This window comes from Anser brachyrhynchus (assembly GCF_964034855.1).
Source record: "Anser brachyrhynchus genome assembly, chromosome: 27".
Lineage (NCBI taxonomy): Eukaryota > Metazoa > Chordata > Aves > Anseriformes > Anatidae > Anser > Anser brachyrhynchus.
The window spans coordinates 2,833,573-2,861,514 of record NC_137720.1 but is presented as its reverse complement, the minus strand read 5'-3'; the positions used below and the strand labels follow the sequence as shown (position 1 = coordinate 2,861,514).

The window sequence follows — 27,942 nt, the reverse complement described above, 5'->3', positions numbered from 1 at the left end:
CCCCTTACCCCCCGTTACCCCCCGTTACCCCCCGCTCCCCCCCAGCCCCCGTCCCCTCTCCAGCCCCGCCCCGCCTCAGCCAATCGCGTCCCCCCGCCCCGCCCTCCCCGCCTCGCCATTGGCCGCGCCGCCCGCCGCTCCCGCTCCCGCGCCCGGTGCCGGCGGCCGGCGGCGGCGATGCCGGGGGGCGCGGGGCCGCCGCGGCGCGGGGCCGGCGGCCGGGCCGGGCCCGGCGGGGCGGCGGCGGCGGCAGCAGCAGCAGCGGCCGGGCCGGGGGCGCGCAGCCCTCGGGCCCCGCAGCGGCCGCCCGGCTGCCGCCGCCCCCCGCCGCCGCCGCCTCCGGTGCTGCGGCCGTAGGCGCCGCCGGTCGCGGCGGTCGGGGGCGCGGAGCGGCGGCATGAAGCGGTGCCGGTCGGACGAGCTGCGGGAGCCCGAGGAGGAGCCCGGAGGCGCCGGGGAGCCGCTCGGTGCCGCCGCTATGGAGGCCAAGGGAGGGGAGGCGGCGGCCCCCGAGGTGGGCGGCGGGCCTGCGCCCAGAGCCAAGCCCCCCGACCTCAAGGTGAGGCGCCGGGGGGGCACCGGGGGGACCGGGGGGGGACCGGGGGGTGAGGGCCCCTGGGTGGTTCCGGGGGTCCCCTCGGGGTTACCGGTGCGGCGGGCAGCCGCTGGGGTTGGGGGGGTCGGAGGGGTCCCAGCACCCCCGCGGCGCTGCTGGTGTCACCTTGGGGCGCGCGGTGCTCCCACCGGGGGGGGGGGGGGCGGATCCCGCGAGGGGAACGCCTTTGGGGTGAAGATGCTCTCGGGGTGAGGAGGCTGCCAGGATGGGGAGGCTGCTGGGGTGGGGGTGGTCCCATGATGGGGGTGCTCTTGGGACGGGGGTGCTCTTGGTTTGGGGGTGCACCTTGGGTGAGGACGCACCCGGGATGGAGATGCTCTTGGTTTGGGGTCGCTCATGGGATGGGGACACTCGTGATTTGGGGGTGATCTTGGCTTGGGGGTGCTCTTGGGATGCTCTTGGTTTGGGGATTTCTTCGGCTGGGGGATGCTCCCGGGATGAGGACGGTCCCACAACGGTCGCAGGGCGGGGACGGTCCTGCAGTGACGATGCTCTGGGATGCTCCCGGCCCCAGCAGGTCCCAGCTGGGACGCTTCCAGGACAGGGACGCTCCCGCAGCGGGGCGCTGCCGGGGATGGACATGCCCCGGGCTGCGGGTGCCCCCCGGCAGTGCTCACCCCCCAAGCTGGGGATGCCTTGCGGCCCGTTAGCACACACACAGGGCTCAGCACCACCGAGGCCATCACCCCGGCCCCCAAAAGCAGCGATAACAATAGGGCAGGGTGGGAGAGCTGGGGGGACCCCGGTGTCACCACCAGCCCTGGGCAAGGGGGCTGCGGGCAGGGGGGTCGCGCTGTGGGGTGTTCCTGGGGGGGCTGCATCACCCCAGCGGGCTTCCCTGGGATCCAGGAGGGTCACAGCACCGTCCCCATGCAGGGGGGCTGAGCAGACCCTAATAAATAACCCCTGGGGTTACTGTGCGGGAGGGCACAGGGTTAGGGCTGCAGCCCCGGGGCTGCTCCCTGCGTGCCTCCGGGCTGGGTCCGGTTAATGAGGAAAACAAGCACGGCGCTGCGGGAGGCACTGCCGGCACCGCCGGCACGGGTACGGGCAGCCGGTCCCGGCTGAAGTTTGGGCAGAAATTTCCCGGGGGGGTTTGGGAAGGGAGCAGCTCGGGTCCCCCGCCCTTCGAAAAAAGGTCCCTGTGGCGTGGGGTGGGTTTTCCCGCAGAGCTGAATTCCCTGCTCGGACCTCGGGGGGGGTTGCAGGCGCCGCAGCGTGGGGCGTGCTCGCGGGGTGGCGGCGGCTCGGCGGCACTTCCAGGTTGGGGCTTCAGAAAGACCGGGACAAAAGTTGGGAAACGGCCCTGGCCGCCCAGAGGGAGCCTGGCACCCAGGAAGGGGACCGTGGGGGGGGGACGCCAGGACTGCCGGGCCGCGTCCCCTCCTCCTGAGCGGCAGCCTTGAAACAAAACCCCCGTCCCCGTGCTCAGCCCCGCTGCTCTGAGCACGACCAGCCCCGTGGGTGCGGGCTGCCTCCCGCGCCGACGCGCCGTGCCTTTTCCTCGCCCGGGTGGTGCCTTTCCTGCGAGGTGGCCTTGGCTTTGCTGGCGTGGGGCGCAGCCGCTGCCCTAACAGCTGGACGGGACAGCCCTGCGCCAGGGGACGGCACGTCCAGGGGTGCCTGGGGTCACCCGGGGCTTTTTGGGGTGGGATTCCCTTACCTCGAGGGGGCTCAGGTGCCACCTGGGCTTGGCCAAGGGCTGCCTCCCATCCGCGTGGTCCCCGGGCTCCGTCCCACCGCCTGCGTCCGTTTTCACCTGTGCAAAACCAAAAAGAGCTGGGGGGGGGGGGGACAGGGGCTGAAGGAGCTCCAAGCTGCCCGGCGTGGCCCTGCTGTGAAGAGGAGGTGGCAGCGGGGCTGTCACCGGGAAGCCGCCCACGTCCCTCGGATGGCGCGTCCAGCCCCGGCTGGAGCTCGGCCTGGTCCAGCTCGCGGCGACACCGGCAGCCAAAGTGCCATTGATTTTATTGACGTGGGGACGGTGCCCTGGTGCGGGTTCGCCTCTTGATGCCCGCCTTTAACGCGTTTGCAGCTCGGCAATTAATTGCCTGAACCCTCCAAGTTGCTTCGCCAGGCGCAGCGCGGGATGAATTGCGGCCCGGTGCTGCCCGCAGCCTCCGCGGGGGAGCCGGCTGCTCGCTCCTGGCCCCGCCACCGCCACCGCGAATTCGGCCGCTTCGCCTCCTGTCGCTGCGATCGGTGGCAGCTTTAAGAAGCAAACCGTAATCGGAAGGATTTCCTGCCCCAAACCCGCTGGAGCTGCTCTTCCCGTGCCGCGTCCGCCGTGCCTGGGGGTGCCCGGCCCCCGCGGGCCGGCCTCGTGCCCCGCACCGAGACCCGCAAGCTCAGCTCCCAGCAGGCGGCCAGCGAGCGTCAGATGTCAACTATTTATTTTTTTTTAACGCTTAAGACGCTTTTGAGCTGGTGACCTGGAAACAAAAGGCTGCTTTGTGTTGTCTCCGTCCCCTAAACCCCAGCAAACCCACGGCCGCTTCGCTTTCCCCAGCCCCACATCCAGCTCCTTTGCCGAGAGCGAGGGCTCCATTAGGGGAAAAAAAAAAAAAAAAAAAAAAACTTCTGGCAAAAGCAGATGCATGACACATAGTTCTGCTTAAAAATATGTTGGGTGGCAGCGATTTCTGTGCTCTGCAGCAGAGTGACTGGATCCATACAAAACACTGCAGAGGGAAGCAGCCGGGCCTCTCCGGCTGGAGGCTGCCGGGGTCCCGCGGTGCCTCCCCGGAGCCGTTCCCTGCTCGGCCCCACTCCCGCTTCCCCTGAGCATCTCTCATCTGAGCGCTTCCCCTGGGTTTCCTTCTATTTTCCCAGAGGGGCTGCTCTGACGGAGGGCTGGAAGTCGAAGCCTGACATCCTTTCTCTAGTTCCACCGTCTCGATCTTCACGGCTCTGGCCACTCCCTCCTTCGCACCCAGAACCCAAAAGAGCAGCAGCGACTCCAGGGCGCCGTCCTGAGCCCTTCCCCTTCCCCGGGCCTGATCCAAACCCACGCAAAAGGAAAATCAGCTTCCCGGGGGCTTCCTGGAGCCTCTCGTGGGGCACGGGGCATGAAGGACACGGGGAGGTCCCACCATGGGGCGCGCAGCCCCTGCTGTGGGTGCAGTTGGTGCCCTGCCCCGAGCAGTGGGGCCGGGAGGGGGGTGGCTGGGGGGTCGGGGGGAAACGTGAACCCCCCCATTCCCTCGTGGCAGCCCCGTCCCGCTGCCTGGGTTCATTTTTTTTGCCCCTTCCCGGGGCAGGATGTAGAGGACGACACTTCTCCGTAAAGGTCGCTGGTCCCTATTCTGAACGCCGAGGTACATTTATATTTAATCCCTCGCACGAACAATTTTCCGAGCGTATTTTGGTCTGAAAAGGACACTGCCAAGGTGAGCTGGGTCCCCTGGGGCTGGCGGAGCAGAGCTGCTGTCAAGCAGCTCGAGCAGCAGCAGCAGCGTGGTCACCGGAGCAGCTTCATCCGTCACCGCCTCCCCCAGAGCTCTCGGGGTGCCGGCAGGGACCCCAGCGGGTCCCCCCCTGTTCCACCTGGGGGCTTCACGCTGAGCCCCCAGCCCCCGAGAAGAGCACCCTCCTGGGCAGGAGATGTTCCTGGGACCCCAGCGCGTTCCCAGGGCTCATTCCAGGCGCGGCGGCGGAGTGAAAGCTCTCGGTGCTGCCCCACGGGGGGGGGACCCTGCCCTGGTCCCCAGCCTGGCTGCGGGGTGCTGGTAGGAGCGGCTCCCCCCGTGCCCTAAAACGCTGGGTGTCGGACGGGATGGATGCTTTGGGGTGCTTTGGGGGGGTTTTCCAGTCTCTTTGCAGTGCTTCCAGCGGGCTGCCGAGTGTTGGCTGGAGCCCCTGGGTGGGCCAGGGCTATAAATAATTATTAATAAGAAGAAGAGTTGAGCGGGACTGCGCAGCGTGGGGCTGTGCTGGGAGGTTATGGCAACAAGATCCCCTCCCTGCGCATCTGAAACCCAAGAACGGAGGTTTGGGTACTGGGGCAGGGCCCAGCAGAGAGCAGAAAAAAACATTTAGGGAGGAACCGGGAGGTTTCGGCACAGGGGGGGCATCAAGGGCAGAACCCAGCGGTCCCCCAGCGCGGTGCAGGGGAGCAGCATCCTGGGACGGTCATCGGGATCCGTGCTTTCCTGCAAGATCCATGGGTTCGGGATCAAGGGGGGCTCTGGGGTCCTTTCCAGCCCCAGTGTCCCCATGGGGCCAGGCAGAGCGGTGGGCTGGAAACGGGGGATTTTGTGCAGCCCGAACCGAGGTCGGGTCCGCTCGCGGAGGGACGCCAACCGGGAGCAGCTCCTCGAAGTCCGTGGAAACCAGGCCCTGGCGTCAGCAGGAGCCCCTGCCCGCGTTAATAACAGACCCCAAAAAGATGTATTTCGGTAATAACCCTAGCGCCGTACAGCTGGCCACGCAGCCGGATTAACCGCCGTGTCCGTTGCATCAGTTATTAAGCAACGGCCGTTCCAAAATAGCCCGTGCAGACGCTCTGTTCCGAGCCACTGGGGGCCGCGTGCCAGAAAAATGCCTCTGCTTTGGGAGCGCAGTCAGACCCCGGAGTAACGTCAGGAAGCGGAGCTTTTACAGCGGGAAATGTTCTGCAATAACCATCGCGCGGTTCTACCTCTCCTTGTTGCTCTTCCCTTCCCTTTCTTTCCCTTCCCTCCCCGCAGATCTCCCCAGTCCCGGCGGAGCCCCTGAAGGGTTCTCTCGGGAGAAGCTGGAGGGGGCCCAAGGAGAGGTGTTGGTTTTGTGTTGGTTTTTCCAAAAAGGTGAATTTCTATCGGATGGAGCTGCCGGGCTCCGAGAGCAGCCGCCTTCCCCCTGCCGTGCCGCTGCTGTAGGAGTGCCTTCATGGCAGGCTTCGCTTTGGTTTCCTCCCCCTTTTCCCCGAGGCAGGGCAGCGTCCTTGTTCCCACCCGCACCTTCCCAGGGGCTAACTGCACGCCCGGGGCTGCGCCGTACCCTCGGTGGTGGGAAGCTGGGGGTTTGGCGTTACTACCTACCTAATGCTCTCTCTTGTTTCCATAGAGACTCTATAAATAGAAGAAAATTTAAATCACAATTTCCCCGAGTAGCAGTTCGGCACCGTGGATTTATTCTATACTTCTGGGGAAAAACCACAAGGATATAGGTTTTCATTACGGGCGGATAACGGAAGGATTAAGGGCTTTCCCTGCAGCGTTTAGCGACACGGGAGCTCCTTGCTGTCCGTAACACCCCGATTCTTCGGGAATACTGCGGGTGTGATGCGAATTAGGCCCTTACGGGCTGGGACATTGGGGTTTTCGTGCCTGGGGTTTTAGGAGGTGGGGTCCTTTCCGTACAGGCGCGAAGTCCCGTGGCCACCCGCAGCTCCCGGAGCCGGTCCCAGACCTGACCCCTCCTTGAAAAAGCGGGATTTTGCCACGTGCCTGCTGGGGCTGTTCTTAGCTCCCTGCTCGGAGCCTGCCGCTCGCTTGTTTTCAGGCACGAGTAAATGACGGCGCTGCGATTGCCGGAATCGGCACCCCCAGGGGGAGGTCCCAGCCGCACCGAGTCAGGGGTGAAATGTCCCCGCACCGCAGCAGGGTCGCGATCGCCGGCCTCAAGGCTCGGGTGCTTCGCTTAGCTCTGAAACAGAGACGGTGCCGAGAGCAGCGGAGCAGGCTCGTGCCGCGTTGTCTGCTGGTTCCTGGGGGGGGTGAGGCTGCCCTGGCCATGAGCCGCGGTGTCACCGTTAACGGGGCCAGCCTGGTCCGTGCTGGGCTAGGGGGCTGTGGAAAATCCCGTTTTGGAGAGGAGCTGGCTCTTGGCAGCGCATTGGCGGCCGAGGCTCCGAGGCAGGGGGTGACCGTGGGTTTTCTTGCTGAAGAAAATGCCGCTCTGCCCCTGCTGCCCCTCGGGTCGAGGTGTCTCAGAGGGATGTGTGGCTTTGTACGGGGCTTCCTGCAGCTCCTGGGGCTGCCAGCACCCGTCAGAGACCTTCCCCTGGTGTGGGTGGTGCTGCTGGAGCCGTAGCCCTGAGCCATCCCGAGCCACCTCGCCTGTCCTCAGCCCTCCGTGCCGCCAGCTGGGCGCTGACGTTGGACAGCCACGGGTAGGAGCAGCCGTGCCGCAGCAGGGCTGCCTCCCCCGGCGGGTCCCTTTGGGCTGGTGCGAGGGTCCCCAGCACCCTCCCGAAGCTCTTTAGCCCCTTAGCATCCCATTTCGGTGCGGTGCTGGCACGGGCACCGTCCAGCAGAGCCGCGCGGTGGGCTGCGGCGCACAGCTGTGGCGCGAGCCGTGCCAGGGACGTCCCGGGGGGACATTTGTCACTTGCCAGGGCACCTGTGACATCCAACTGCTGCAACATCTAACAGCCCTGGGCGCGAGGTGACGCCAGCCTTTCGGAAAAGTAACGGGGCATCGTTTCCTCTCTTCCCCTGCAGAAAATCCAGCAGCTGTCCGAAGGCTCCATGTTCGGCCACGGCTTGAAGCACCTCTTCCACAGCCGGCGGCGGTCGCGCGAGCGGGAGCACCAGAACTCGCAGGACTCGCTGCCGCCGCACTATGGGCTGTCGGACCACGACTCCCCCGACGAGAAGGAGCGCTCCCCCGAGATGCACCGCGTCTCCTACGCCGTCTCCCTGCACGACCTCCCGGCGCGCCCCACCGCCTTCAACCGGGTGCTGCAGCAGATCCGCTCGCGCCCCTCCATCAAGCGCGGCACCAGCCTGCACAGCGGCAGCCGGCGGGCCAAAAGCGGCTCCTTGGAGCCCCAAAAGGGCAGCCCCCACCTCGTCCGAAAAGCCCCCCAGGACAGCAGCCTCACCGCCATCCTGCATCAGCACCAGGGCCGGCCCAGGTCCTCCTCCACCACCGACACTGCCATCCTCCTGGCGGAGAGCGGGGCCGTCTACCTGCTCACCGAGGACACCGAGAGCCTGGCCGATAAGGTAGGGCTGCCACGGGGGGTCGGCGGGGGGCACGGGGCCAGACGTTCCCTCGGGGTGCAGGGGGCTTGCAGAGGACGGCTCCTCTCCTCCCCCGGGTGAAGGCTGCCGGGGTTTGTGCCTCTCCTAGGGGAGGGGAAAGCAGGGACGTGCTGATGCCCAGGCCCAGAGTGAGGTTTGAGGGATGGAGGAGGCCTGGTAAGAGAGGGATCCTATTAGGAATCCCACCTGAGGTCTTTAGCACAGCACTGAAGCCACCTGCACCACTGCTCCCGTTCCTCCACACGTGCAGCTGGGCTCAGGTTTTCTCCTGGAAGAGCTGGGGCAGGAAGGGTGCAGGGACTGAAAACACTGATTTTTCACTTTGCTGTGAACAAATATTTCCCATCCGAGCTGATTATCTGTTTCTTTGAGGAGGTAACTGCTGTCCTGTTGACTGTCAAACAATTGTTGGATCTGCTGATAACCCAGAGGGGGGTTACTGTGCAGAAACTGCTGAGGGGCGCTGGTGCTCAGCCCCGCGTCCCGGCCTGCAGATGGATTTCGAGAATGAAATTCATGCTGGGAAGCAGTCCCAGCACCCAGTCCCTGCTGCTAACCGTTACAGCGGGACACCCAGAGAGCCTCAGGCCACAGCCCGGACGAATCCAAGTTTGGACAGACATCAAGGACGCCAGCTTGGTTATTCGCCGAGAAGGGATGGGGATAAGCAAGGCTGCGTTCAGAGCCGGTTATTTTAAAGGTGCAGGGATGGGTGAAGGCAGGGTGAAAGGAGGAGAGATCTTTGTGGACAAAATTGCCTGGTGGGGCTGCTCGTGCCCAGCCCTGGCCCAGCAGAGAATTGCTCTGTGCCGGGCCGAGCCTGCGAATGGGTGCCCACCCCCCCCCGCTGTGATTTTTAAACCGCGCCGTGCATAGCTAACGGAGAGGCTGGTGTTTCCGTCTCGCGTTTAGCGCTGTTAATTATGAAACAGCTGAGATTAGCACGGCCGCACGGCACGCTGAGGACAAGGCGCGGGTGGCGGGAGGCGAACGGCGCACACAGCGGTGCCGGGAGGGCAGGGGGCTGCTGCCAGGGGCTGGGCTGCCCCCGTGGCGTCCCCTGCTGCTTCTCAGCCCTGCCAAAATGCGCTGGGCTTGGCACTGCTCTGGCCACAGAATCCTTAGCCCAGCACTCGGAAATAAAGGATTGCAAGGATTCTCCGTGTCGGCTTCTTTTCTTAGTGTCTGGAGCTTGTGGGTGTCAGCCGTCCGCAGCCCCGGGGGCTGGAAACATCCCACTTTTTATAATTTAAGTCCCAGCAGTGGGTTGGCAAAGCTGAGGATTGGGGCAGGGAGGTGGCCAGGTGGGCTCAGGCAGCCCCTGCCTGCGTTGTCGGGTGAGCTGCTGAGTTTTGGGGGGCTCAGCGGCACCAAAAGAGGAAGGGCAGCGGCGGCAGGTCGCAGGAGGGAGGCGGCAGCACATGGCTAAGATGCTTTGCGTGTCCAGGAATAGCTCAGTAATAGGATGAAGGCGGCTGGGCAGAGCTTTGGGGTGCGCTAGCAGAGGGGGTGTCAGGTCCCGAGGAGCAGGGCTCGGGGCGATGCTTTCCCTGCGCCCCCCGAAGCTGCTTCTCTCCCCTTGGCGCTCAGTGCCCGAGAGGGAAATCTGACCCGGATGCTCCCGTTGCCCTGTGAGGTAATGGAAAGAGGCTAACGAGATACTTTTTCTTTCTCTTTTTGCTCGGCTTTTCCTGCTCCGCCGCCTCGGGCTGCAGCTGGCGCTGGCGGCTCGTGGCAGGTGCCAGCGCCGGTCCCTGCGACAGCGGCGTGGGGACGGGGGCGCCTCCGGGACGTGGGAATCTGGCCCCAGAGGAGACGCACGTCACTGCGGCTGCAGCTTGGCAGGAACCAGCTATTTAGGTCCTCCTCCTCCTCACTTACAGACCCAGACCCGCTGCCCCTGCCCCGGCAGCCCCGCTCCTCCCCGCTCCCTCTCCTCCAAGCTGCGCCCGCACAGGGCCCGGTTCAGGTGCCCAACCTCAGCGTCCGCAGCCCAAATTTCCTCCAGCTGGCCCCTGGCTTCTGCCCTGCAAGGAGCCCGGCCCTGCTGGTTCCCCTGTGGTTGCAGACAAAATTTTGAGCCAAAGGAGCTCGCACCGGGACTGGCACCCGCAGCGAGGGGGGAGCAGAGCGGGTCCGGGACTGCTCACGGAGCGGCACAGAGCGCAATAAAGGGATGAATAATTAACTGCATATGGCACAAAGAGTAGTAAGAAGAGAGGCAATACTGGCGCCTTTGTGGAGCAGTGGAAAAAGAGCTATTTAGAGAAACAAGAGCTATGTGATATTCTCATGCCATATTATTTTTCCACGGCCCAAAGGAAGGCCGGCCTCCTGCCCGCAGCCGCCTCGTCTTCTGCAGGGGCTGCCGGTGCCGCCGTGTCCCGGGGCTGCAGCACCATCCTGCCTGGGCTGGGCACCGCCGCCTCCTCCGTCTGCCTCCTCCATCCCTCCGTGGGTACCGTGGGCAGAGAGGGTGCCAGGGGGGTGGGTGCTTGGCACCGCCCTGCAGAGCCCATCGGCCTCACCTGGCCTTGGCCGAAATGCTGCCCCTTCCTTCGGCTGCGAATCCAGCAGCCACCGAGGTCCCGGGGCAGGCAGGAGCCTTGCAGGATGATTAAAGCGTTCGGCACTTGCACGCTATTGAAAATCAATCTCTGCGGGCGGGAGGAAAACCTTCTTCCCGGGGCTTGGGAGGAAGCCTCGGCTCTGCAAAGCCCAGCCCGCGCCGCTCCCCGGGTGCAAGGCTCCGGGCAGGGTCCTGCAGAGAGCTGAACAAGCAAACCAGCCCCTGCGTGCCCACAGACACCTGGAGGGGCGAACCGGCAGCCTGGCGGGACGCACCAAGGGCACCACGGCCTTTAGTCTCCCCATGTCACCCTCGGACTGGAAGCCGGAGCCCCAGGGGAGCGAGGGCCCTTGCAGAAAAACCGTTTTCCCCAGAAGCTTCATGCTGAATTTTCCACTCGTTGCGTAACAGCCCGAGCGCGCGTGCTGGATTAATCCCTCGCGGAATTGCTCAGCCTCAGTTTTTGAGCAGCTCTTGCCTTTTTGTTTTATTTTTTTCCTCTAGGCTCCTGCCGGTTTGCCCTCCCCACCTTTTTGAGCTGCTTCCTCACTGAGACCCCATGGTCCCCACCAGCTCCGGGCCACCCCGTGTCCTCCCCACCGGAGGCAGCCACTGGGGGACGAGGCTTTGCCCGGGGGAGCCGTGGCGGGGAGCGGCCGGGATGGGCGGCCGGAGGCACGGGGACAGGACCGCGGCAGTCTGGGCGCTCAGCACCGGGTGCTGGTTCTGGCTGGGGCTCGGTGTAACCGGAGAGCTGTCCCGTGTGCCCCCACGCCGCAGCCGCGCTGCCTGAGCCGTCCCGTGCCCCGGCACAGCTGCCCGAGCGGTAACCGGAGCCGCGTGGGGCCGCGCTCGGGCCCCCCAGAGAAGGGCTGGCACCGTCACCGCGCGCCGCAGCCTGGCAGGGGACGCGGCTGGGGACACGGCTCTGCTTTGCGGGGGTGCCCCCACCTGCAGCACACGTCTTTGTGGCTGCCCCCGGCCTCCCCCGTTGGGCACAAAAAGCAGCAGAGGTGCGGGTGGGATCAGAGGGAGGTGGCACAGCTGTCCCCTGCCCCCTGCGGGCAATGGCACATGGCTTGGGACCTGCGGTTCTGTAGGTTGACGCTGCTTTGGGAATCGCAGCCGTGCCCTGCGTGCCCAGGGATTTGGAACAGAATAGAGGAGGGGAGGGGAGGGGAGGGGAGGGGAGGGGAGGGGAGGGGAGGGGAGGGGAGGGGAGGGGAGGGTAGGGTAGGATAGGATAGAACAGTTCACTCAGAAGAGACCTTCATATGTCACCTAGTCCATCTGCCTGACCTCTAAAAATTGCCCTAAACCAGATTTTGCTCCCCAAGGAGCCCCTCGGGTGTCCTGGGGGAGCCCCTTCCCGGGGTGCGGGTGGAGGCGGCAGGGAGCAGCGCTGGGTTTCCAGCTCCTCTGCTCCCTCAGGCTCGCTTGCCTGCTGCCCAAAGCCAGGTGGTGTTTTCGGGGCGCACCTTTGTGCCTCTGCCGGGATGTGCTTCATGTGTGCTTGTGTTTCACGCGAGGACGTGCTGACTTGCGGACCTGGGGGCACGCGGGGTGGTGGCAGGAGCAGGGCAGAGCGGGGCACGCATGGCAATGGGAGCGTGCTGGAGAGCTGCCCCCTTGTCTCGCTAATCTCCTCCTGGTGACCCGCCAGCGCGGGGCAGGCGGGCAGGAGGCGATTACCGCCGGGCCCGGCCACCGAGCTGGCAGCGGCGGCTGCGGGTCCCCCACCTTGGGCTCCAAGCCCCCCCTCGGCAGCGGGGTCAGCCGAGAGCCGGTGCTGGCGGGGACCGAGCACCCCGGGGGGACCCTCGTCCCCGTCCCCGCGGAGGGGCCGTGGGCATGCTGCTGCCGGGGAGCTGCGCGGAAGCCTGCGGGGCCTGCGGGATGGGGCACGGCCGGGTGAGCCCCCCCAAAACCCAGGGGCGGCGGGGCTGGGGGGGCGGGGGGGGGAACCGGGGGCTGGATCCTGCCGTTAGATGGCAGCGTTACCGCACCGGCATGCGTGGTTGCGGGTGGCACGCGTGTCCGTCTGTCCATCCGTCCGTCTGTCCATCCGTCCGTCTGTCCATCCGTCCGTCTGTCCGGCCGTGCCTCGCACAGCCCCGCTGCCCTCCCCCACTTACCCGCTCCCAAGTACCACGCGCGGCAGCGCTCAGCGCCGCTCGCCTTCGCCGGCCGGACCCGTGCCGCACCCCGCAGCCGGCGCTGCGAAGGTGCTGCGAGGCCGCCTGCCCGCCGCCGGGCTCCCTGCCCGCCGCCCTCGCCGTCCCCTGGGAAGTGACAGCACCGGCTGCCACCGCCCCGCGCCTCCCACGGCCCTCCCGGCGCGGGTGCTTCCCCCGTGGGACGGCGGGGGGACGGGGGCGGCGGGGGGGGGGCTCGTGCGCGTCCCAGCTTCAGGCCCGCGGATGGAGCCTCGCGAATTTACAGGCTCGCAGCCTGCGCTCGGGGTGGCTGCTTTGGGGTGGGGGGGGTCAGTCCTTGTAGCCCGATCCCCGGTGTCCTCGGAGGCACCAGCCCTGCGGTCACAGGGCAGGGTTCGCCCCGCTATATTTAGGTGCCCACCGTGTGCGCGGCCATATCAGGGTGAGGCCGGCTGTGCTCAGCGGGGAGACACCGGCGTCCCCTGAGCACCCACTGCGGGGGTGCCGCTGGCCTGGGGACACAGAGGGGGGTTTGGGGGGGGGCTCCGGGCAGCCCCAGCAGGCGAGCAGCGGCCGGGTGCCGCGGCACGGCTCAGCCTTCGCCCCGCTGCTCGGGGCACTCAGGCAAAGTTCAGCTCCCCTTCGCTGCCTGGCGTCCAGCTCGGCGCTGCCTGCCCCGGCTCGGCTCCGCTGGCATCCCAGCGCCTTGGGTTTCAGGGCGGGGAGGGGACGGACGGCTCGCTCGCCTCCCACGGCTCCGGTTACCCACAACTTGTCTCAGTCGACAACTGGGACGGGCGGAGGGACGGAGGGACGGCGGGGACCCTGCGCAGCCCGGGCACGGCGCCTCGGGGCGCTGAGCAGCCCGAGCCCGGCTCCGGCAGGAGATGCCGCGGTGCCAGGAGCTTGCCGGTAGGAAGCCGGGTTTGCTCCACGGCGCTTCTGGAGTATCCTTTGTCCCTGCTGGGGAGGAGGACGCGGGGGTGGCACGGGTGGTGTGGCTCGGGCGGGGGGATGCTGCTGGGAGCTTTGGGTAGGGTTTCTCCTCGTTCCCTGCCTCAGTTTCCCCAGCTGGGAACGGGGCCAACGCTTCCATGCTGTTGGTGAAGTTCCTTGCATCTCTTTAGGAGGATTTGCTGACAAAGGCAAAGCGCGTCCTCCTTTCCCACCCAGACCCCGGGCAGGTTCTGGTGGTGCTAAAATCCCAGAGGAAGGAGCTGAAGGAGGCCAGCGGTGACTGCAGTGGGAAAAGTGGGAGCGGCGATGCCCCGCTGCCCCCGTGCAGCCCCACGAGTGCCGCGGGTCTCGGGAGGAGCTGCTGAGCTCCTCGGCAAACCGAGCCCCAGTCGGGCACTGCGGAGGTGGACATGGGCAAGCGCTGGCGTGCAGGTCGGTCCCCATGTCTCTGTCCCTGCGTGTCACAAGGGAACGACGGTCCCTGCGTGGTGGCGGTGGTGGGGACTCGTCGCCTCCCTCCATGGGGATGGCGCTTTGAGGAGCGGTTGGGGAAGAGCAGATAATAGCTGCGAAGACAAAGACACCCGGGATTGCTGCTTAATTAATTCAGGAGAAGAAGAATATCAGGCTCTCGTACTGATTCACCCCCTAGCAAAAGACATCGTGTTCCTCAGCCTTCTCTGACATATGGCTGTTGTTTCCAGCCCACCCCCGGCTCCTGCTCGCCGACAAGCAGGGGATGCCAAACGCACGCTGCCGCCCGGCCCGGGAGGCGCGGGTCCGGCCGTGGGCTGGGGTGGGGAGGGGTGACCCGGTGGGGCGGATGGGGCAGGCTGTGGGTGGTGGGCGAGGGTTTGCGTCCATCCCCCAGCCCCTCACAGGCGGCAGCTGGGGGCTGTGGTGGGGCCGGGAGCAGAACTGGGCTCCTGGAGGCTGAGTCAGGATGAGCAGAGCAGGGTCCTGCCTCGGGACTCCTCGCCCTGCTGCGTCCGCCTCTCCCTACCTCCACCCGCGAACCCTTCCCATACAAGCAGCTGCAGATCCCCCACGGCAGCACCAGCACCGGCTCAGCTGTTAGCAGCGCCGACATCCAGCTGCAGCACGGGCTGGGGCTGCTGCTGGCACCTCTCGTACCACGGGACCCAGCAGGAGAAGTGGCAGCACCACCCCTAGAGCTCCTGGGGTCCCTCCCTCCGGTAAAAGAAGAGGCAGAATTTTCCCCCAGATTCTCCCAGCGCAGGCAGGGCCCTGCTTGTGAGGGATGGTCCCTGCGGAGGAGCCCCTCGCGGTGACCTGCGAGCCCACGTCGTGCTCAGCTGGTGTCCCCTGGGTGCCGAGGGCAGCCCGGTGTGGCACCACGGCGGTGCCGTTTGTTCTCGGCGCCGGGACCGGCCCCTGCGGCTCCCAGCCTGTTGCCTCTCCCCCGGGCTCCCTCCCCGCTCGCCAGCCTTGCGCTGCTTGTTCTTGGCTGCTTCTCAGCCTCGCGGAGCCTCCTCTGCAAACGCACGTTGCGCCTTCCCCTGCCCCTTTCCGCTCCTTAACCACAGCCATGGCAGAGGGAGAGGAGCCGGCCGCCCCGCGCGGCACCGCCCCGGCGCTTTGCAGGAGTGACCAGGGCACCCTCATGCCCGAACCGCACCCTCCCGACTCCTGCCCTGGGAAGAGGATACTGCTCTTAAATTCCCTGCTGGGTGTCTTTGTAAGTATCCCCCCCTGCTCTCCTTCCAGCCTCCAGGCGCTGGCGAGGCGAGGACCTCGGGGTGCGCAGGGGCACGGGGCGAGGAGCGGGGTGGTGCCTGGGTGCTGGGTCAGGATGCGCGCGGGGCTGGCTGGTTCTTAGGGTCGGTGCAGCCGCTGGTCGCGAGGTTTCAGGTCTCCTTTGGAGCAGGTCTCCCGCTTTGGACTCCAAATGCATCGGGGGAAGCGGGGGTTAGGAACGGTTCGGTTCGCAGGTCTTCGCCTCCATCAGCATCCCAGCTCCCGATAATCTGCCTGCAGCTTTCCCAGCCCCGTCGTGGACACCCCGCAGCACAGCTTGGCTGCTCCTTCCCCTTTTCTTTTGTCCACGCTTCTCGGCTAAGCTGAGGCTCCGCGTGCTCCTGCTAAGCCCGGCTGGGTCAGCCGGTTACAGGCACTGGCAGGGGCACGGCACAGCCAGCGAAGGCAGAGCCCGAGCCCCAGATTCGCCGTGTGTTGGTGCTGCACTGCTGGCTGACCTGTCTGTGGGTTTACGTGCTCGGACAGGGATGTCGCAGGCAGTCAGGGCTGGATCCTGCACCGCTCAGCCCCAGCACGCACCGAACGTGCTGCGATTTTGTGGCAATCCAGGGATTTCCTTCGCACGGGAGCTGGGATTGATTGATTTCTAAATTTGCCTCTTACAGGCAGGCCTGAAAAACATAGCTCCCACTTTCTAAGCAGCGGACTCAAATCTCCTAAGCAGAACCGGTGCTAAGGATGAAGGGGAGTCCGCCGCCGGCGTCTCGGGTAATTTCCTTGCAAATCCCCCCCCTTTTTCCTTCTGGCACAGAGGGAGCCGGGGCTGTGCCGGGCTGCTGGGGCCACGGCTGTGCCGAGACCCCCGTGGGTGACAGCCAGGCTGCCCGAGCCGTCCCGGGGCTGGAGGGTGCCGTGGGCTTCTCACCCGTGCGGGAGGGAGCTGTGCCTTGGGGACGGAGGTGCTGCAGCCCTCCCTCGCTTTGCGGGGCACTAACAGGCAGCATTGCCACTGCTTCCATCATTTGCTGGCCTTCCCCATGCGCTGAGGAGCTGCACACGGGTGGGTTCCTCTGCCCCCGGGGGGGCACAGCCCCGAGGAGCCCCCTCCTCCCCGACCGCAGCGCGGCTGCTCCGTGCTTGGGGGCTGCTGAGCGCTTTAACCCAGGGAAAGGTAAAGGAATAGCACAGAGCAGCGAGGGGGTTTCCAGAGTTCCTCGTGCGCCCGGGGATTTTTCCTGCCCTGCTGAGGCCGCGGAAGAGTAATGGGAAGTGACCTCTGGCTGCTGTGCTAAAACGAGAAGCGGCGTTAGGAGGTGTTAGAGCCGAAGATGACCGTCCCCCGCTAATAGGAGATGTGTCACGTCCGTAGGCATCCGCTGCCCGGGGCTTGGCCGGGCTGCAGGACCCGCCCTGGCGAGGGCACATTCTTCCTCAGAAGGAGGGCTCAGCACCCTGTGGTAGGCACGGCTGGTTTTTGTTCCCGGGGGGTTTAATGTAGGGGGGAATCGGCGCTTCTCAGAGGGGTCCGTGCCCTTTGTAGGGCTGCATCGGAGCCCGCTGCCCCTCGGGCACGGCGCTGGCAGGCACGCAGCTTGCTCGTGCCGACTCGGCGAGACGCAGGGAGGAAGGTTTTGCCTGCAAAATCCGAGGGGACAGACCTGAGAAACACGGGGGCTGCTGCGGGTGCGGCGTGTAGGAAGCACCCGTAGGGGTTTTGTGGCCTGCAGGGTCCCCGTGTCCCCAGGCGCTGAGGCTGGCATGGGGCTGCGTGTCCCGGGGCTGGGGCGTGGGGACCGAGCGGTCCCCTCCAGGGCCACTTCCCAACCTCGGGCCAGCAGCCCCGACCTGCTTGGGCAGACAGGGCGGGCGAGCCGCGCTGCTGGGGGCTGGATTCAGCCCGTCTGTTCCTCACCCTTGAGCACTGGTTCCCGAAATCGCCTGCCAGCCCTGCCGGGGCTGTTCCTGGGTGCCATGCACCGCGTCGCTGTCGCAGCGGGTCCCTCGCTCGGGGGGACCAAGGGTTTTAGTGGGGTGTCGAACTGTGCTTTGGCAGCCTCACAGCACGGAGAGCTGTGGGCACAGGCACGGTGCTGGTGCAGGAGGATGCGCCGGGTCCAGCCGTGCCGGCTGGAGGCTGAGGGCGGCTCCAGGAAACGTGTCCCTGCCCCTGTGCCCGTTTCCTCCTGTCGTGCTGCTCCCTTATCTGCAGCCACACGCGGTCCTGCAGCCCGGGAGCACTGGCAGCCCGCAGCCGCCCTCGTCCCAGGCCTGCCAGAGCCCACGTCTGCACCCAGAGCGCCTCGGAGGCGGCAGCGTGCGCTTCCAGGGCAGGGACAGACGCGGGGACAGCCCGAGAGGTGACGGGAGGCGAGGCTGAGCCGTGCTGCGGGCTGTCTGCTTCGCCTCAGCTGCGGGAACAGCACGGCCTTCCCCATTAAACATGGATCTGGGTCACGATCAGCTCATCGCTCTGGCCCGTACAATTAAATGTGTGGCTCAAAATACTTCCCGAGCTCTTGTTGTCGTTATGCCTTTTTTGAAAAAGAGCCTGGCCGGAGAACCGCAGATGAATCCTCGTCGCTTAGCGCTGCGGCCGTGCAGATGCTCCGCTTGTGGTCGCAGGTGGTTTGAGGTTTCAGACAGCCCCAGCATCGCCGCGGTGCCCTCGGGGCTTTGGTCTGGCGCAGGGTAAGGCTCTGGGCTCGAATTCTGCTTCGCTCAGCCGCTCGTATTCGGTCCTGGGAGCTGGGAGCAGACAAATGCACAGCTCCAGGTCTCCTTCTTCGCCCAGGGCTTTGGCTTTGGCCATCACAAGCTCCGCTGGCCCCGGCATAAAGCGGTGACTGACGGGTGGCTGTGGGCTGCTGCAGTACCAGAGCCTGCCACAGCCCTGCTTGCCTCTCAGATGTGCCATTTAATACCGCCTTAATTGCACGTGGGGGAATCACGGCTAAGAGAAAGCCGAGTATCAAGCACCTGGAGCTGGCGAGTGGGCAGAATGGCTGCTCTCGGCGTTGCCCCCTCCCGTGGCAGCGGCTCCCACAGCCGGTGCAAGCTTCCCCGTCGCTCCGAGCAGGCTGCCACGAGCGGCTGGTTCCTGGCTTCTGTCTCCCAAACCCATTTGGTGGCCGTGGTTTTTTTGGGTAGGGCTACAGGAACCGTCTCAGGCTGCTGTCTGGCTTTTAGGACAGTGCGAGGTGGCGCTGTGCCGGGGGCTGTGGTTGCGCCGTGTCTGCACGGCGCCTGTTTCGCTGCACCCCCAGCACGTGCTGGCGTGGGCAGGCAGCGACATTGCTTCGCTCCCGCAAAAACCTCCAAAATGGGGGGCCCAGACGCAGGGCCCCCAGCACCACAACCCCGGAGTGACTGCGGGGGGCTGAGCTCCCCCATGTGCAGTGCTGGTTTTTTGTTTTTTTTTTTCCTGCCGCGCTAAAACTGGGGCTCTGGAAGTTTACAGCGATTCCAAACCGTGGTGGGTTTCATTCCAAAATATTTGCCAGCGTAAGCCCCCAGCCCCGAGCCTGCATCACCGCGCAGGGCAAGCCCCGAGCGCGGTGGGTGCCCACGCTCAGCTGGGGACGGGGCCCCCCGGGAGAGCGGGAAGGGAGCGGAGAGCAAACCCCGCGCTCGCAGGCAGCCGTGGGCGTTAAACATGCAGGCAGAGAGCGCGGAGGTTTCGCTGCCCCCGTTCCCCCTGGGGACCCCCCCGCAGCGGGGCTCACCCCGGAGAGGTGAGGATCCAACCAGCTTGGCCTCGATCGCAGCCGGTGCTGGGCTGCAGGATGCGGCCGGCGGCTGCTCCCTGTCTTCGCTGCCGTATTTCTTCCACGCGTGGCTCCCACCCGGAATTTGGCTTTGTGTGCGCCTCAGCCGGGCTCTTCCCAGCCTTCGTGTCCCGGGCTGTGACGGCGCAGACGGTGGCGGAGCGGCACAGCACCCCGTGGCAGGGCACAGGCAGCGTGTCGGGGCTGGAGGCGGTGTGAAGCTCCCGCTGGGGGGGGGGGGATGAGGGGTGTTTCTTGCGTTACAGCCCTGAGAGCTACAGTCGGCGAGAGCTGTAAACAGCTCGGGCGGATTTACTGAGTCGGCAAGCCCGCGGCACACAGTCAGCTCAGCCCCGATGCTGCGCTCGCTGCCCGCGCGCTTGGAAAGCTCGCGGGGCCGCGGGGATGGCTCTGCCGGGGGGGCTGCAGCCCTGAAATCGGGTTGGGGGCTCCGACGGGGGCTGCAGCCCCCTCGTCCCCGCTGCTGCCCCTAAACCCCGCGGCTGCTGCTGCTCCCGGCCAGGCTCCCTGCCATGGCAGCCCGCGCATCGCGGCCGGGCGCTGCGCCACGGCGGGGACGCGGCCGGAGAGCCCACGCCAAGTAGTCCTGGGGGACCCGACCCTGCCCGCGATGGAGGTAGGTCCCGCGGTCCTCGGGGTTGGAATAGCATCGCGGGGAGGGGGGCAGAGAGAAATGCGGGTGCTCTCGGTAGCTCCTTGCCGGTGCTGCCCGCAGGACCCGGAGACGCGTCCTCGGTGAATGGAGCCCAAGGCGTGATCTGTGCCGGAGCAGCGAGGGCAGGGTGGGGAGCTCTGCTGTCAGCCGAAACCCTTAACGTGCTGCTTACCTGTAAGAAAAAAAAAATATTTTCAGGCAGGGAAATGAGCGGGGGCTGCTGCTGCCCTCCCCTTTGTCCGACCGGGGTTGGTGCTGGCCACCGGGCAGGGCAGGGCAGGGCGCAGGGGGTACGGGGCTGCCCGCTTCGGTCTGTGCTGCGGGCTTGAAAGGAGAGTGGGAAGTGTGAGTCAGGGCTCCTGCTTCTATTTTCAGCTCCTGGGGTGGGTAGCGTGGTGGGAATAGCGGCTCCGCTCCGGGAGGCACAGGGCTGGGGATGCACACGGGGATGGGACAGGCTGGGGACGTCCCGAGCATCCCTGCGCAGTGCTGGGCTGGGTGCAGCGCCTGACTCACGGCGAGGATGCCGAATTGTGCTGGTAAAGCGCTTCGAGCGCCCCGAGGAAGAGGGGCCGCGGGGGCAGGCGCATTGCTGAGTGCCCCAGGGCTGACCTCCCCACGGCCACGTGGCGTTAGCTCATCCCCGGCGCTTCGCAGCGGGGCTGCAGCGTACGGAAAGCAGAATAGTTGGGAGCTTGAGTAAGCGTCTCGAGAGCTCTGTGCTCAACTTTGGAATAATTGTGCAATTTCTCACAACGGGTTTCGATCCCTTCCAGCCCACGGGTGTGCCGGCTGACCCAAAGCCCTGCGGCGGGGACGCGGCTGCAGCCCGGCCCCCCCCCAGCCCACGGGGCAGCTCCTGGCCCCGAGCTCCTCACCTGCCACCTGGGCTCTCTTCCACCAAACCTGCAGCAGCAAATAAAGCAGCGTTGCATAATTGTGCCCGCCCGTGGCCCTCCAAGTCCTGTTTGCTCAGCTTATTAGCTTGAGCCTTTTGCGTATCTCAGCTCTCCTGGGCTGAACTCTGGTGATAAGAATCGTTTTTCTTCCCGCGTCCTGCATTCCTCCTGCATCCCACATCAGCCCCTGCTCTCCCCTCCGAGCGTGCCTGGAGAACAAGCGGGGGGAGCTGAATGGCTCCAGAATGTTTTCTGCATGTAGGGAAAGTGTGGCTTTTGCTAATCCCCCTGGTAAATCTGCTGCACAGTCATTTAGGCTTGCTGGGGTTTAGCAGGCACTGCCTGGTAACACTGCAGAGGTCTGTATTGGCTTTTTTTTGTTTGTTTTTGTTGCTTTCAAAGCAATAACCTGCCGGGGTTATCGGATGATTTGCCCTCACACAGGGCAGAGCTTTCTGTGGTGCCTGGGGAAGGGATTTCACCCCGGCCACGTCAGCGCAGATGAGCGGCATCGGGGCCGTGCCGCTCGCTGCCATCCTGCCCTCCCTTCCCCCCGTGCTCCCAAATAAACTCCCACAAATAAATCCCAAAGATTGGATTTGCAGGAGCTCAGCGCTGCATGAGGTCGGGCCCAGCCGGGGCAGTTGTGAAGACGGGGCTCAGTGCTTCCCAAACCTTTCCCGGTTTCTCTGAAGCCCCTGGGAAACGTCTGGGTCTCCCCACCTCTCTCCGGCCATGCCTTTTAAGCAATTTTCCTAATTAAGCGATTTGCAGGAAGCCCTGGGAGCCTGGCAGCAGTGCTCTGAAGGTCCTTGCATCCCCCAGGAGCTCCCCACAAACGAGGGCTCCTTCACCTCCCTGCCGTCACCGCTGCTTTGATGCACAGCTCGGATCCCCGCAGGTATCTCCCGAAAGCTCTGCTCGCCCGGCTCCTTCCAGCACCTGGTCCCCAGCAGGGCTTGTGCTGCGGGGTTGTACCTGACGTGCCTCGGCCACGTAATTGCATGGAAGTAACGAATTCAGCTTCAGGATAAGTGGAACGGGAGGCTCCGCCGCGATAACCCCGCGTTTCGTAGAGACGAAGTCTTCTTCGCTTCGTTGGCCCACTTTGGGTTTCCCGTTTCAGCTTCTCCAGGGCCGCCTTCCTTTTCTAAGGGCGGTTTTGGTCTTTGTGCATCTGGGAGAAAAGCAATTTCCTGCCGCTTCCAAGTTCTGCCCTTCGATAAGAAACAAAAGCGAAACCCTTCCGTGGGCCGCGGGCTGGAGCGGGGTGACTGAGGACAGCCTGGAGCAGTCTGCAAAGCCTGTGGCTTTGGTGGGTGGGTGGTTTGAGGGTTTTTTTGAAAAATGCTGGTCCATCAGGGATGAAGCCACCTGCAGCTCTGTCCCCGTTGCTCTGTGCAGGCTGGGGGCTGCTTGTTCTTCCCCTTTGCTCACATCCTGCAGCCCCGCCACGGGTTACGGGGCAGTAATGGAGAGACAGGAGGAGCCTTGCAGAGGGGCTGGGGGGTGCCTGAGCTCCCTCCCTGCCCAGCTGCGAGTCTCAAACCATCGCAAGATGTCCCCTGCATGAAACACCAACGTCCCGGTGGTCCCCAGCGAGCACAAGCCCTGCCTTATTTCCACCCTACAAACACCCCAGGGCCACGAAGGCAGGCAGAGCCGCCTCGCAGACCCGCTGAGCAGCGAGGGAGGAGGAAACGCAGCAGCAACGGGAGGGAAGCATTTTTAGTGCTTCTCCGAGCCCTGCCTGGGACTCGCCACAGATGGGACCGTTGATACGCAGCGCCTTGAGAACATTCCTCCCTCCTGCACAAAGCATTTCCTGGTGATAACACACCCCTAAGTAATGATCTCGCAGCATTATCCCTATTAAAGGGTCATTCGGGGAAAGTGTGATGGAAATGAGAAATTATTCAGGGCTGCCAACAGTATTTAACTTTCAAGCAGCTCTTAATTAGAAGCCAGGAGCCATTTATACAACCGCGGAGATTTGCATAGGAATCCGCATGTAAAACCCAGTGACGGGGAAGATTTGCGATTTTCGGGCGGCGAGGGCTGGAGAGCGCGGGGCCGGAGGTTGGCGTGGAGGATTTGGGATTTGAAGAGTGGCCTCGGGCAGGTGGATTTCTCTCCCAGTTAAAGTTTTCCATCCCTAAACGCGCTGGTAGGTGGCAGCATGTGCTTGCAGAGGGGTCCAGCGATGCCAGGTGAGAAACCCCAGGGAAAGAAAGCAGCTCGTGGCTCTGAGCATCCCGCCTGCTGCTGCCGAGGGTTCGGGGTCGCTTCCAAACCGGGGCTAGGGCAAAGCTGCTCCTTCCCTGGAAGACTCCGCTCTGTGTCTAGGCTAAGAGCCAAGGACCGAGGGCACGACTGAATTACCTGCAGGTGGCTCAGTCCCTGCTCACCGCCGTTCTGATGGCAGATCGGACGATGGGTTTCCATTTCGGCCCCTCCCATGGCGCTGGTGCCCGGCGCTGCAGGCAGCCCAGAGGCAGCTGCTGGTGTCTCTGCTTTGAGCGAGGACAGAAAGTCAGAGCTGAGCTCCCAGCGGTGCATTTTCCTTGCTGAAAGCCCAAACCAGCCTTTAAGGATAATTAATTTGGTGCTGCAGCCTCCAGCTGGCTTATTCCTGGGATGTCTGCAGTAGCGGCACGGCTGGAAAATGCTTGAGCAGCCAGAAAAAAAAAATAATCCAGTTTCTCCAAACCTATTCCCTGCTAACCATTCTTCCGCTCTTTCCTCCCCACCCCGCCGCTCCCGTTCCCCCCCTGCACCCCCGTGGCGCTGGGGGCTCCCCCTCCCCAGGGCTGCTCAGGCTTAGCCCCTGCTGAGCTCTGCCCTCGTGTCTCTGCTCGCAGCTGGACAAGGGGGACGTGACCGCGCTCAGCCTGCCCGCCGCCGCCGGCCACGGCGATGCCGACGGCCCCATCTGCCTGGATGTCCCCGACGGCACCCCCGACCCCCACCGGACGAAAGCTGCCATCGAGCACCTGCACCAGAAGATCCTCAAGATCACCGAGCAGATCAAGATCGAGCAGGAGGCGCGGGACGACAACGTGGCCGAGTACCTGAAGCTGGCCAACAACGCGGACAAGCAGCAGGCCTCCCGCATCAAGCAGGTTTTCGAGAAGAAGAACCAGAAGTCGGCGCAGACGATCGCGCAGCTGCACAAGAAGCTCGAGCACTACCACAAGAAGCTGAAGGAGATCGAGCAGAACGGCCCGTCCCGGCAGCCCAAGGATGTTTTCCGGGACATGCACCAAGGCCTCAAGGACGTGGGCGCCAACGTCCGCTCCAGCATCAGCGGCTTCGGCGGCGGCGTGGTGGAGGGCGTCAAGGGAGGCCTCTCGGGGCTGTCCCAGGCCACCCACACCGCCGTGGTCTCCAAGCCCCGGGAGTTCGCCAGCCTGATCCGGAACAAATTCGGCAGCGCCGACAACATCGCCCACCTGAAGGACACGCTGGACGACGGGCACCCCGAGGAGGCGTCGCGGGCGCTGAGCGGCAGCGCCACGCTGGTGTCCAGCCCCAAGTACGGCAGCGACGACGAGTGCTCCAGCGCCACCTCGGGCTCGGCCGGCGGCAGCAACTCCGGGGCAGGGCCCGGGGGTTTGGGGAGCCCCAAGTCCAACACGCTGGACAGCCACCACAACAACTTCGACACCATCCTGGAGGAGCTCCGGGAGATCAAGGACAGCCAGTCGCACCTGGAGGACTCCATGGAGGACCTCAAGGCGCAGCTGCAGCGGGATTACACCTACATGACGCAGTGCCTGCAGGAGGAGCGGTACAGGTAGGACCAGGGGGGCCGGGCTGGCGATGTGCATCACCCGGGGTGACTCTTTGGGGACCACGAGACCCCATCCTGGAAAACCAGATGGTTTTCCCAGCATTAGGGGGAAGGAGGGTGGGGGCTTTTTGGGGTCCTGCCTGCCCCAGTGCCCCTCTGTCCCCATGCCCAGGTACGAGCGCCTGGAGGAGCAGCTGAACGACCTCACCGAGCTGCACCAGAACGAAATGACCAACCTGAAGCAGGAGCTGGCGAGCATGGAGGAGAAGGTGGCCTACCAGTCCTACGAGAGGGCGCGGGACATCCAGGTAAAGGGAGCGCCAGGGCTCAGCACCACGCTGCGCCCTCCACCCGCAGCACCAGGGAGGGACAGGGCGCAGGCAAGGGGCAGCCCTTTTTCAGTGTCAGCACCTTCCAGATGAGGTCCTTGCTGTGACAGCATCACAGCAAAAAGCGGGTACCTAAGCCATGTCCCCAAAACACCTGTCTGTGTCCCAGCATGTCCCTGCTGTGCTGAAATCCAGAGGTGCTCACAGCAGCGCGAGGCTCGGGGTGGGTGGCTGGGCAGTTAGGAGCCACGCAGGAGCCAAGGCATTGCCCCTGCTGTCCCGGACTGGGTCACGTCCCCTGCTGCAGTCGGAACGTGTGGCACAGAGACCGCAAACAGGTCTCTGTGGCACAAAGACGCAGCACAGACAGGGCGAGGACTTGCAGAGGGAAACCCCTTTCCACCACCACCATCACGGTGAGGTTGGGCCCAGGTCGGAGCTGCGCAAGCAAAACTTCGCAGTCTCAGAGCGTGGGGGTAAATCCCCAAATCCCCAAATCCCTCGTCGCCCCCGGTCGGGTCTAACGCGGCTGCGTCCCGCAGGAAGCGGTGGAGTCCTGCCTGACGCGGGTGACCAAGCTGGAGCTGCAGCAGCAGCAGCAGCAGGTGGTGCAGCTGGAAGGGGTGGAGAACGCCAACGCCCGGGCGCTGCTGGGCAAGTTCATCAACGTCATCCTGGCCCTGATGGCCGTGCTGCTCGTCTTCGTCTCCACCATCGCCAACTTCATCACCCCGCTCATGAAGACCCGCATGCGCATCCTCAGCACCGCCCTGCTCGTCCTCTTCCTCTTCTTCCTCTGGAAGCACTGGGACTCCATCACCTACTTTCTGGAGCACGTCCTGCTCCCCAGCTGATCCGCGGCCCCGCTGCTGCAGCCTGGGGGCTTTCCGTATCCCATGGAGGAGGGGATGGGATGGGAGGGGGGGACGCAGCAGTCTGGAGCCTTCGGGTCGTTTCTTCGCACGCGGTTCGGTCGCTTTGCCGGCCCCTGCTGCGCCTGGCTGCCGTTGCTTGGAGCGTGGCGGAGTCGGTCCCGCGGGATGCTCAGGGAGGGCGGAATGGAGAACGAGGAGGAGTTTGGGAAGAAACTGGTCGTTTACGTGGCAGCGGGTTTTTCTAGGGGTTTTAGGCTGTTTTTTAAGGTCACTCGGTTCTGAAAGTCCATGGGAAGGTCTGCAGAGCCCGCTTCGGGGCTGTCGGGAAGGATCGAGCTGGACCAAACCTGGCTCCGGGGGTTACTCAGGGCTGGGTTTTTCCTTTCGTCCTTAAAGACCAAGGTGGTAAAAAGTCCGGGGATGGAACAAAAGCGAAGCACGTGGTGACGGAGAAAATGGGTCCAAGGCAAGTGTCGCTGAGCCCGGTGAGCTCGCAGCGGGACGTGCGCGGCTGAGCAGCTCCTGCCGACCCCGCCACCAGCTGTCCCCAGCGCCAGAGACAGCACCAGCACTGGCACGAGTGAGACCCCCCCTCTGCTGGTTTCCCTTCATTTATTTATTTCCCCCCTACACCCACCCTTTGCCTTTAGTCGATCTGATCTCTTCAGGGACACCTGGACTTGCCAGCATCACGCCTCTGAGTCCTCCAGCCTCTGCAACGTGTCGTGTGTGTGTGCGTGTGCGTGCGCGTGCAGTTTTTAATTTAATTCAAGACTCTGTTTCCATTTGTGAATCAAAGCTGGTAGTGCCAGGGGAGGCGGGCAGCTGCCTTCCCAGCCCTACACAAGAGCACAGCATGCTGTCTCGGATGTTTCTTAAATTATTTCCTACATATATATTTATGTAATATATCTCCACACACACACGTATATAAATATATATATATATATATATATATAAGATACATGCACAGTCAGATCCTCCTCTGGTGCAAATGGGCGCAACTCCGCCGACGCCGGAGGCACTGACCCGGTTTGCCTCAGCTGAGAATTTGGCCTTTAGCATTTCTGTCCTGCTGTGCGGGGGGCTGGGGGGGCACCCCAAAAGGGGCAGGGGTGGCTGCATCCCCTCTCGCGCTGGCACACCTGGGAGCGTTTGGGCCACCAGGTGGGCACCGGCTCAGCGCGGCCGCAAGGAGAGAAGTGGAGGGGACCGCGGCCGGAGGAGAGCTGTGCTGGGAGGTAAGCCTGCTCTGTTTCTGAACCCAGCAGCGCGTCGGCTTTCAGCTGCTTTTGTTGACCTGGGAAGACGGCGAATGGAGCCGAGCTGCAGCTGAGCAAACACGGCAGGGAGGAGGCAGCGGTGGGGCTCCGGGGGTCCCACGGTGCCCGTGGCCGGTGGATAGACCCCGCTGCCAGCATCCCCTGCGCCTGCTGGAAAGGCTCCCAGGGGGTGACACGGGCTTGGTGCGGAGCCCACACGGGCAGGGGACACCCAGAGAGCACACAGGCACCTCCCGCGGGGGACACCCTGGGCACATCCTCGCTGGAGGGAGCGGTCACATCGCCGCGGGCTTCGTGTGAGCAGCCTGGGCTTGGCCAGAGCTCTTTCAGGGTACCCAGCTGGGCAGCCTGCCCTTTCCCCACGTCCAGCCGAGCCGTCCGCTCGGGGTAAATGCTGGAAGGGAGCCCAGGAGGCCACCACCCGTGCCTCAGTGTCCCTGCAGCCCCGGGCTTGGTGATACAACCAGGGACCAGGGCAGGGGGAGGAGCAGCGTGAATGAGAGCTGGAGATGGGGAGAAGGATTTATCTTCCCAAAAGCACCCCGCTGCAAAAGGGCATCACATCCCTGATCTGCCACCAGCTCAGGCTGTCCCCGTTCACTCCCCCTTTGTGATCTGCAGGTATTTTAGCAGCCCCCAGACTTTTGCCCCCCGTTCCCCATTCCCGCACCGTGTTTCTCCCGGTGCCTCGTGCTCACCTGGTGCGTTTTCCTGCCTCCTGCCCCGTGGCTGCACATCCCGTCACACACGGGCAGCGACACCCAGCACCCAGCCCGGCTGCATCCCAGCAAGGCACGGGCTTGCATCGGCACCAGTGCGCCACTAATTAATTACCTGGAGAAAAAAAAAAAAAAAAAAAAGGCAAAAAAAGTGAATAATTGAAACTTTTCAGGTCGGAGGTCTCCAAACCCAGCTCCCTGGGCTGCGTGGCTCTGCCCCAGCCCCCCGGGGGGACGCAGCCCCCTGTAGGGGGTGCAGGATGCTCGCTGCCCCCTGCCCTCCCCGCTCCCCCCCGGGGGCTCCGCTCAGGGCCCTGGGGAGGCTCTGGGGGCTGCGGCCACAGGGGGCCCCCGGCAGCCGCCGAGCGACCGGAGGCTCTGGGGCGGGGGGGGGCGGCGCATAGGGAGGGGACCCACCCAAGGGTGCTGGGGCAGGGTGGGGGCCCCTCACCCCAATTAGCCCGTTAACCCCTTCCTGCCCGCAGCAGGGCCAAGTGGATGCGGTTTTAGGGGTAGGAGCCCCGTCACCCTCGCCTCGGCTGGCACCGGCGCAGCCTGAGACACCTTGGGGCATCGCGGTGCTGTGTCCTGGCTGCGGCCAGCCCCTGAGAGCTCG

General features: G+C 64.7%; 1 protein-coding gene across 4 annotated transcripts; it reads left to right on the top strand.

Annotated features, from left to right (window-relative positions):
- The first annotated feature begins 289 nt into the window (after positions 1–289).
- On the top strand, positions 290–26,277 carry TMCC2 (transmembrane and coiled-coil domain family 2). Of its 4 annotated transcripts, none has more exons than XM_080569500.1 (5): positions 290–559; positions 7,042–7,548; positions 23,189–24,123; positions 24,293–24,428; positions 24,992–26,277. In XM_080569500.1, the coding sequence occupies exons 1-5, from the start codon at positions 398–400 to the stop codon at positions 25,301–25,303; spliced, it is 2,052 nt and encodes a 683-aa protein (XP_080425626.1). In that variant the 5' UTR covers positions 290–397; the 3' UTR covers positions 25,304–26,277. The 4 variants fall into 4 exon arrangements, with proteins under 4 accessions (XP_080425626.1, XP_080425627.1, XP_080425628.1 ...); XM_080569502.1 differs by lacking the exons at positions 290–559; positions 7,042–7,548 and adding exons at positions 14,830–14,968; positions 15,654–15,756; XM_080569501.1 differs by lacking the exons at positions 290–559; positions 7,042–7,548 and adding an exon at positions 14,817–14,968.
- Positions 26,278–27,942: the final 1,665 nt, after the last annotated feature.

Coding starts and splice junctions, on each gene's coding strand:
- TMCC2 (XM_080569500.1), top strand. CDS start 398: ATGAAGCGGTGCCGGTCGGACGAGCTGCGGGAGCCCGAGGAGGAGCCC. Junction 7,549..23,188: donor CCGAGAGCCTGGCCGATAAG/GTAGGGCTGCCA, acceptor CTCTGCTCGCAG/CTGGACAAGGGGGACGTGAC. Junction 24,124..24,292: donor CTGCAGGAGGAGCGGTACAG/GTAGGACCAGGG, acceptor CCCCATGCCCAG/GTACGAGCGCCTGGAGGAGC.